This window comes from Penaeus japonicus, unplaced genomic scaffold, assembly GCF_977035675.1.
Source record: "Penaeus japonicus unplaced genomic scaffold, GWHDUDI00000001_assembly GWHDUDI00000021, whole genome shotgun sequence".
Classification (NCBI taxonomy): domain Eukaryota; kingdom Metazoa; phylum Arthropoda; class Malacostraca; order Decapoda; family Penaeidae; genus Penaeus; species Penaeus japonicus.
Window position 1 is genome coordinate 23,954,036 of NW_028234423.1, and position 10,000 is coordinate 23,964,035.

The following is a 10,000-nucleotide window of genomic DNA, read 5'->3' on the forward strand; positions in this document are numbered from 1 at the left end:
TTGTATTTTTAACACAAATGAATAAAATATGTGCCTATACAAATGTTACTCCTGTGATGAAGTACATACATTGCAATGTAAAGCATTCAATTTGAGGGAGAGATGGTGACATGATAGGACATCATCTAGAGCAAGTGAAATATTACCATGATGTGATGAGACATCATCTGGCCCGAACGGGTTAAAACATTTTCAAAGTCTTGTCTCTGATACATCAAAATTCCCAGCTAGAACGTACCAAGGAAACTGGTTATAGTGAAAGTGGAGAATTTGTAATGTTTTTGTTTTGTATTTCATTTTATCTTATTATTTCTCTTTTAGGGCTATGGTCTCACAGAAACTTGTGGATGTGCCACTCTCATGGATGACACAGACATGAGTACAGGCAGAGTTGGTGCTCCTCTATCAGTGTGCAAGATTAAGCTTGTTAACTGGGAAGAAGGCAACTACAGAATCACAGACAAGCCAAGACCACGAGGAGAAATTATCATTGGTGAGCATACTCTAAAAGATATAGAACGTGTTTGTTTCAAGGTTCGTATTTTATTGACATGATATTTTTGAAGCTGAAAATATTACTAAGGCAACATCTGATTACAACAACATCTCATTTATGGTCCTAATTTTGATTCTGTTGTTTCTTGTATCTTCCTAGGAGGAAATAACATTGCTGTCGGCTATTACAAAAACCCGGAAAAGACCAAAGTAGATTTCCTAGATGAGGATGGGTGCCGGTGGTTCAGAACCGGAGACATTGGAGAGTTTGACAGGGATGGTTCCATCAGGATCATTGGTAGGTGGTGAAGGTCCTCCTCAAAGGATCATGAGGCTTTCCTAGGGTTAAGGAGGTGGATAGTCTTACTCAGGCAAAAGATGAAGTGTGAGTTATTGAATATCTTATGTGGAACCAGTTACAAAATTTTGGGAGAAGTTAGAAACTTGATTTTGAATTTTCATTTTCATATTTTTTTTTCTCTTAACAGACCGAAAGAAGGACTTGGTTAAGCTGCAGATTGGAGAATATGTATCCCTTGGCAAAGTGGAATCAGAACTCAAGGTGTGCCCTCTCGTAGAGAACATTTGCGTGTATGCCGAGTCCTCTAAGAATAACGTTGTTGCTATTGTTAGCCCAGTGCAGAAGAACTTGGAAGAATTGGCCATGGCACTTGGCAGAGAAGACCTCAGGAGAGAGAAGTTGTGTATGGATGATGATGTCAACAAAGCTATTCTTAAAGAGTTGTTAGCCACAGGAAAGAAGGGTAAGTGGAGGAAATGTGCCTCTTTCGATGACAAGGTTTCTTACAGAAGGCAAGCTTTTCTGAACAGAAGCTTTGCCAGTTTTAGATTTTGACTTTTTATCCTTTGTAAAAGATTTGACAAGACTTTAAATTTTATCCTAGACATTTTATAAATGTCTTAAGTAGTTGAGAGCATTATATCTTTATTTATTTTCATCTTACCCTACAAATCCATTTCTGAGAAGCATTATCACATTATCACCATTAACAATATATTTACCATGATTACTTAATCTTTGCAGCCAAGCTTGAGAAGTTTGAGATGCCTGGAGCCCTCTACCTGACCTCGGAGCAGTGGACCCCGGACACTGGCCTGGTAACAGCAGCGTTTAAGCTTAAGCGAAAGAGCATCCAGACCAGATACCAGGATGCCATCAACCGGATGTACGCTTCGTAGTGTGTGTGTTTGTGTGTGCGTTCGCGTGTTGCAAGAAAGTCTGTCATGTTCATCATCGAAGGGTGTGGAGTCATTGAAGAGCTCATGTTAATTGTTGATCAGGGCACAACTTATTCAGGTTTTCTAGAATGCTGTACACTAACTAGATTCCCCCACCCCCTCTCCTATTAAAATAAGATCTGTAATTATAGAACATAGAATGATAATCACTTTGTGCTTTACTAAGACTTTCAGGAATATATTTTCAATATTATACAAACCTTTGTTCACACGTATCTTGGTGTCCTAAATTGCTACATTTTAATTTAATTAACTTTCTTGATGCATTCAATTTCCAAATTCAGAATGTTGAAGGGGCTAGAACTGCCTTAATTGTTGTAGTGAGTGACTAATACTGGAGAGTGCAAATACGGAGAAAGCAATGTTGTGTAGCATTAAATCTTAGTTTTCCATTTTCTTTGCATTCTGATACTGTGCACCTTTCTTCTTCGAAGCACAGTTATGGTGTTATTTTATTGGTTATTCTTTTCTTGGTTGCTGTATGCAGAATCTTTGGAATGGAAACTATGGTTGCTCTGCCTTTGGGTGTCTTAATGTAATAGTAGAGGGAGAGAACTAACTTGTTGTCTTCAAAATTGTGATTTTGCATTTCATTTCAGCTGTAATGTGCCAATATTGTTCCTTTTGACTTTAACTTTGCCTTTGTTTTTTATAATTTCTTCTTCTTGTACTTTGCTTAATATTTTTTATTCTTATTATTTTTATGTATTATATTTTTCTTTTATTTTTATAATGAATCATCATTATTGATTTATATTGTTTTATATGTTATGGAAGAAAATCTAATTATTTTTCATTGATGTGTGTGGTATTGTGTGCTTTGCTCAAGCATCTGAACACTTGTCTGTAGAACTCCAGAAATGGAAATAATATCATCGGCATCACTCATAGTATTGAATCATTTAAGGTGAGAATATGCTGTCTCACAATTATTCTTGATTTATTAAAAAAAAAAATTGGTGTAAGACAGGAGTTGAGAAACAATTCCTACTGTAGGCAGATGGCAAGTGCTTTCACCTGGACATTTCCTCTGATGAAGAGTGGCTTATAATGCAGGACTGATTAGGCTGTCTGTATTACAAATAAATTAAGGTTTTAATGGTGGTTTTGCCAATGTGATATGTTGAAGATTTGCACTAGATGCTGATTCTCTTAGTCATTATTATCTTTTTATTAGGGTTTATATCAAGTCACTTGTGTATGCTATCTTGTCAGATTAAAATTTTAGAAGAAAACTGATGTTATTAAAATAAGAGCATGGCTTACTGTATATTTGCTATATTATTATTCATTTTATTTATTTATTTATTGTTTTTTTTTTATTGTACAATAAAAAACTGATCTTATATTTACCTCCATAGATACTATAAATGAACAAATTGATGGTGTTATATTAGTCTGTGTGTTGTATTTATAGGAATGTGAATTGTGTGAATGAGTTTATAGGTGCTGTCATTACTGACGTAATGTTATTTTCTGCAATATCACCCACGCATTTCATTGATTGTTGGAGCTGTATTTAACTGGGTAACTTTTGAGTATGGTATCAGCTTGGAATTTTTGTTTTGTCAGAAAGTTAAGTGGTTGTTTAATACAAGAAAATTAGTCTACCAGTTTATAGAGGATAATCAAATTTAGCAAAGAAAAGCCACATTTTTCCAAGGCACGGAATTGTAAATATTGTAGATCAAGGGTGTAATATTTTTGCAATATTGATAAATGTGTCATTGTGAATAAAGGTTTCTGATTTAAACATTGTTTGTAGCCATCCCTCTTTTATATAGATTTTTAGATCATTTGATCTTCATTTTTTTATTTTCTTTTTTTTATGTTAAAAAAGGATTGTTACTAGTTTCCCAGTCAGGATGAACTTTTAAAAAATACATTATGTAACTTTTTCTGAAAATTTAGTTGTGATATAGCAGCCAATATTTATTGAAAAACTATGTGTGCCAAAAATCAAATTTGTTTATTTCCAGAACTTTTGGATATTTGAATAGTCTTTATGCTTTCACTTCCTTTGATTGGATTATTAAAATGGAAGGGAAGAAATACCAATTAATTTTAACACATTAATACCCAATTTCCACTTCTTTAGACTAACAGCAATTGTTAAAGATAAAGAAAAACACAAAAAAATCATACTTTATATTTATTCCAGACTATAAAAATACACAATTAAGAGACATGCAATAAAAATAATTTCACCTTCACACATTTCATAAAACTCAACATTCTTTTTTCTTTGGTATGAATAACATGTCTGTAATCTACACTGTATGTGATTTAAAACATCTGAACTGCGATAACCAAGCACAACAGGTGAAGAACTTTATTTGATGAAACAAATTTCTTTCAACTAAATATCATAGGGAATATAACAAAAAATACTTTCAAACTATACTTAGTACACTGCTTCATTTACTAAGTAATTCAATCCCTTAACGACAGGTGACAAGATATCACGTCAAGTGGTGGCAGCGTCAGCCACCAGAGACGAGATATTTTGCCATGGTTATCCTCCTGGCTGATGCACTGGCTTATCGGGCATATAGCGATTGGTCGCAGCCAGTGCAGGTGAATAGCCAGAGGTGTTAGGCTTACACGCTTAAAATAGTCCGGCATTTCGACCATTTGGTGCCAAAACAGCCCTGTCGTTAATGGGTTAAATGTATAAATGTAACTGTTCTAGAAACTCTGTAAAACCTTTGACTGTTAAACTGAAAAAAGAAGCATAAAAAAAAATAATAATAAGAGCAAGTTATTCATCTATGAAAATCATGTGTTTCTTATTTTTCTCACACTTCAATCATCTGAAATAAAAACAAAAACATACACCGAAATGCTACAGGCCATACAGGCTAGCAATACTTGCTAATAAGGCACAAAATAGATATGGATAAGATAACTAGTATGATATTTCTTGCATGAACCCATTAGCAGCGGATGGCATGATTTGTTGCAAAGGCAGAGTTGGTCATAGACGCGGATGGCACTGTGCCAGACAATGTAAACCAGCCATCCTACTGCACAAATATTTGTTTAATACCGTGACCAATGGGTTAAAATACATTTTTAGACTTTTAACGATAATGTTCATGTACATATTGCACTTCTGTGTAAACAAGAGTTTAAAAAGAATAATTGGTTAGGCATCAGTGTATATCATATCACAACCTTCTGAATGTGCTAAAAAAAAATCACAGGAAAATATTACATTCAAAAGAAAAAAATAACTAATGCATACACTGGAATTAACTCAAAATATCTGATATAAATAGTATGACCATTACCCAGAGGATAGATAGTAAAAGCCATTTCATTGTTGTCTTTTTTCCCCATTTGTTCTTTACAGTTCCTTAGAGTTTTATATTCGTCCTATGGGCACACTCCTTGGCACTATGTGGTACACAGAGCAAAAGCTGTTTTAACCCACACAGGACGGGTGGTACAGTACTGTACCGCGCATTCAAAAGCCCAGTGGCCGGGCGGCACAGTATTGTGCCAGCCATTCAATTGATTTAGGCCTAATAATTCGAACGCCCTGGCATTTGGACATTCAAGGCTAGAATTCCCCCATAGTGGATGGGTTAACTCATATCTTCCCACTTCTTTATTTCAGATTTTTCAATAGCCTTTTTTCTGTCCTGTGCACATACCCTTTAGGGGTTAATACTGAAACCAGGAAATGCAAATAAACTCTTAAACATTATGATGATACTCGGAACCGATTACTCTAGTTTCCAAACGTTACAGAGAAACTTATATAAGGCACAATTCAGATTGGCACCTAAGATTCCATTTTTAACCCAGGATGTATTTTCGCCTACTCCCTCCTGCTTACGCTGGCACGTATGGGTTAAATTCAAAAACAGTAAATTCTAAGTATGCAAATGGTCAGGTTACCTTCAGTTATCCACCACATCAACAGCTAAGGTCATTCAGACAGCATGAAGTGAACTGTATCATGACAGGTGTACAAAGAGCTTGAATACATATCTATTTTGATGTAACAACAAAGATAACAACTAATGATAAATGGGAAAAATGATATAGTTCTTGTAGCTAATCCTCTCTAAACACACAAACACACACACACGCATACTAGAAAGGAGTTTTGTCTTGGTATGCGCCACTTCTGATCTGCCTCAGACATAGACATCACAGAGGCACAAATCTTTGCCACCGATGATAAATGCTTGACTGGTTCATACCTTGACTCCAGAAAAATCTCTGTTACGCAAATTTATTTGCTTACTCATGTATATCAATGCCAAAACTACATATAAATACAAATAAAAAATCTTACCTAACATCTTTCTTCCAGTTTTTAGAGATGTTGCATTGCATTGGCATTATGCACATAAAGAGCATTTGTTTTATTGAAGGAAAAATATACACATTTTCCTTGTTTTAAAACTTTCCATGAAAGTTTGAAAATACATTAATTTCATATCTGAATATATCAAATAAACTTCAGCAAGTTTTCCATTCCTTTACAAGAAAGTAAAGACTAGCAACTTCTTTGAAATAAATGTTTAAGCATGTAATTATGCATATGACTTACTTTCAAAACTAAATATCATTTTCAAATATATATTTTCTTATAATCTTATGAATAAAACCTTTTAAGTAACAAATATACATTGCATCTAAGCAGGCAGTACACTCTCAACCAGCGAGGATAATACCTTCCCTTCCGTATGTCATTAAAATTTATAAGAGGAAAGATACCCTAATGTGTAGCTTCTAGGATACATAAAATTTATGGATTAAGTATACTCAAGCTTACTTGACTTTAAGTCAGCAAATTAAATACTAAAAAACATTCTCACCAAATATATTCATTTCTTTTTTAGTCTCATCGCATGACCACCTGTGCTTTATTTTCTGCATTTGCAAGAGTTATGCACCAGGACTAGCCTTACACTACCCCTTTTACTATGGATTTCTTAGTGTGAGGATACACCCTTTAATGAAACAAGAGAAACATTTACACAACTACAGGCATATGCTTGAAGCCTGGAATGTATTCATGACCATTACATTTACCTTTCCTTAACCATTTTGTAATGTATGTTTGCATGTCAAAATGTATTCCTATTCTGACTACTACTTATGACTGACACATTATTTATATTTGCATTTGCACATGTGATGCTGTGTTTGTGAGTGAGTGCTAGTGAGTATGTGCATGAGTGTATATGAGTGTGCAAGTTAGTGTGCGCATGAATGTGTACATGCTTGGGCGCCTGTGTACCTCTGAGTGTGTGAGCATGAGCATGAATGTGAGTGCATGTGCATGTGCATATGTGCATGTCAGTGTGTTGTGTGTATATTAGACATGTCTTTTTCTATATCACACTATCTTTATAGCTGACAATAAAACTATAACTTCAAGCTAATAGATGACATAATTCCATTTCTGCAGATCTCCCTTGTTACCATTCACTGACTTCCATTTACCAAACAAATACAAATGCATTAGCTATATGAATGCAATACAACCCACAACTTGTTTGGTTGTCTTATTAATTTTAAGGATTCACATCTTATCCCATGCATATTTCTAAATTCCTTATCAACCTGTTAACATCGGGGTGGTTTTGTCTCCACACGAATGTTATGCTGGGGTATTTCGAAATGCACAGGCCTATCACCGCGGGCTATTCATCCGCTGAGGCAGTGGCCAGCTCCTACGCACCTGATCATCTGCCGTGCTGGCTATAGAAAAAGCCATGATGTGATATTGTGTTTCCAGCTGATATCACGTCATCCGTCATTAAACCCTTCACTATGAGGACGCGTATACTGCGTCCTCGCAGCGCTCGTGACAAACCCGAGGACGCGCATACTGCGTCATGGCTGAGTTCTGGTGGAATTGAGTTTTCTTTCTTCTGGATACTGTGCGAGATCTTTCAGAATAGAGGTCGTATATGATACAATGGATTACTTGACTTTCATTATTATTACATAGGAGTGGGATTGGCTTATACCAGGGGAGGTACCGATGCACCCTGCTAGCAATCATTTTATTATTTATTTATGGAACATTATGTAAAAACATAAAACTTACTATGATTAGTTTACCATACTACTTCAACCGTTTTCTTTGGTCATCTGAGTGAGGCCTCCCAACAAGGTCACTCTTTCCATCTTCCTCCTAACCCATGTAAATAACCTGTCACATGCATATGGGGGAAGAGGTTAACTACGCATATTTTGATATATAACACATGATGATTATGTTGAGGTTTTGGCTTAAAACTTGTCATATTCAATAGTGACGTTTAAAATTTGGCGGGAGCCGGCAACCCGGATGTGGCGTTGGGAGCGTCCTCTACTGCTCGTAGTGAAGGGGTTAAGGGGTTAATTGCCTTTACTGCAAAAGTAGGAATATGACAATGACATTTCTCAACAAACATCACACAAAGCCTTGGATAAGTTTGCTATTGTATACTAGGTTGTGTTACTCTATTGCAACCTCTCCACTGAAAATTGTAATATCATAAATAAACATTTTTCCACTAAGAGCTTTCTATACTTATATCTGATAAATTTTAGTACCACTCGAGTTCAAAATGAAGACCAAGCTAGGAATTACTCTGCAAAATATACAGAACTTGACACCAGGATTACCAAGGTTACATCATAATATTGTATAGGCGATCTTAAAACTCTTCTTCTCTTTCTTAAATAATACTTCTATACATCAACTTCCAAATCGAAACTTGGCACTTCAAACAGTCCAAAACCCACAACACTGAACAATTCTAAATATTTACCATATTCAGTTTCATTCTTATTGAGGCAAATGTACACCTGACAGACTGGTGGTGATAATCTTTTCAGAACTAATAGGTTAGGGTTGATAATTAATTGGTGGGCGATGATAAAAACTTGCAACTCAACCATGATCTTCAGAATTTATCACCAACCTCTCAAGTGTATGTTCACCTCATCAAATACAAACAAATCATAGCAATATATATACCCCTCTTCTTTAGCATTCAAATTAATAATATAACAAATCAAATTTATTTTCTCTTGTATATAATAAAATTACTGTTCTTCTAGCTACTGTCACTAAACTGCTACTCTACTAATCTCACGTCACTTTAGCTACATAAAGATTTTTTTTCAATATCAAAATATATGGCTATTCTGAAAGTTACAATATAAATTGGCACTATGTTCACATGGAAGACCCTGACAGTTCAAAATACACATGTATTTTAATATCCATTTACAGTAAGACAAATGGTAGAATATCTAGAGCCCTTGTTAAATCTTTCCTGGGCTTTTACATAAAATTCAGAACACAGTTTTATACTTCAATAAATCATAGATGAAAATCGGCTTGCCTTTTCAATAAGTGGCCAGCGTGTTAAAAAGAAAGAAAGAATGAATGAAAAAAAATCAAATATTTAAAAAATTAATAAAAAATAAATAAAACCATACCACCCTGATACTGCATGATCTGAATCAGTCTGACCCCCATTCGCCTCCCCATTCAGCTGTCAGAATCCTCAGAGTCATTTGCACCGTACTCCTGGTAGTCGAAACCCGATGATTTACGACTGCTAGTCTGCGTGCACTCATCTAGGATCGTGATGATGGTCCCACTCTTGGCCAGAGTGCGGGGGGTCTTCTTCTCCCTGCGTAAATAAAGCAGTGATGGTAAATTTGCCTGGAATGTGAAGTCTACTTCGAAAGAAAAAATAAAAACAAAGGAAAGATCACAACTAATAAAAAAGTATGGATGCATAAACAAATGTATAAATACAAATATATTAAGTTTATTGTTATTATATTACATATATACAAATAAAAAAATACATACACATATAATACACAAAATATAATCTACCTTAGATAGTCAAGTGACACACTACTAACCTATTCACAATATCAGTGCGTGCGCCACTGTTGATCAACAGCTGAACAATTTCTGCATGTCCTCGATAGGCAGCGCAGTGCAAAGGAGTGTCACCAAGCTTATTCTGTTCAGAATACATAAGAAATAATGACCCACTGTTTTACAATATTAATAATCAAATCAACAGAGCTTTTTTCTTTAAACCCAATAGTAACAGATGGCTGCTGAAGGCTGCTTGCTCTATGTTCTACATGTTCTATGGGTATGAAGTTTAGTGGTTCAGCCTATTTCTTTAGATGGTTTACTGGACATAAACCCCTTTGTTTTAGCATCATAAAATCTGAATATCATAAGATTACCAAATTC

At 35.1% G+C, this 10,000-nt stretch overlaps 2 protein-coding genes across 11 annotated transcripts in view; one reads left to right on the forward strand and one right to left on the reverse strand.

The window, feature by feature from the left end:
* Acsl (Acyl-CoA synthetase long-chain) overlaps positions 1-3,508 on the forward strand; it is a 71,916-nt gene extending 68,408 nt beyond the window's left edge. For all 5 annotated transcript variants that reach the window (XM_086548884.1, XM_086548883.1, XM_086548881.1 and 2 more), the window contains 4 exons: positions 322-493; positions 656-793; positions 984-1,259; positions 1,541-3,508. In XM_086548884.1, coding sequence (XP_086405010.1) covers positions 322-493; positions 656-793; positions 984-1,259; positions 1,541-1,695 — 741 coding nt within the window. In that variant the 3' untranslated portion in view covers positions 1,696-3,508. The remainder of the gene's footprint in view (positions 1-321; positions 494-655; positions 794-983; positions 1,260-1,540) is intronic.
* A 384-nt stretch (positions 3,509-3,892) lies between these two features.
* LOC122251387 (osteoclast-stimulating factor 1) overlaps positions 3,893-10,000 on the reverse strand; it is a 12,453-nt gene continuing 6,345 nt past the window's right edge. For 5 of the 6 annotated variants that reach the window (XM_086548887.1, XM_086548885.1, XM_086548890.1 and 2 more), the window contains exons 6-7: positions 9,655-9,758; positions 5,987-9,413 (exon numbers count right to left, since the gene is read on the reverse strand). In XM_086548887.1, the coding sequence (XP_086405013.1) occupies positions 9,269-9,413; positions 9,655-9,758 (249 nt within the window). In that variant the 3' untranslated portion in view covers positions 5,987-9,268. Of the gene's footprint in view, positions 9,414-9,654; positions 9,759-10,000 lie in introns of all 6 variants that reach the window. The other variant, XM_043013302.2, reaches the window with a different exon arrangement.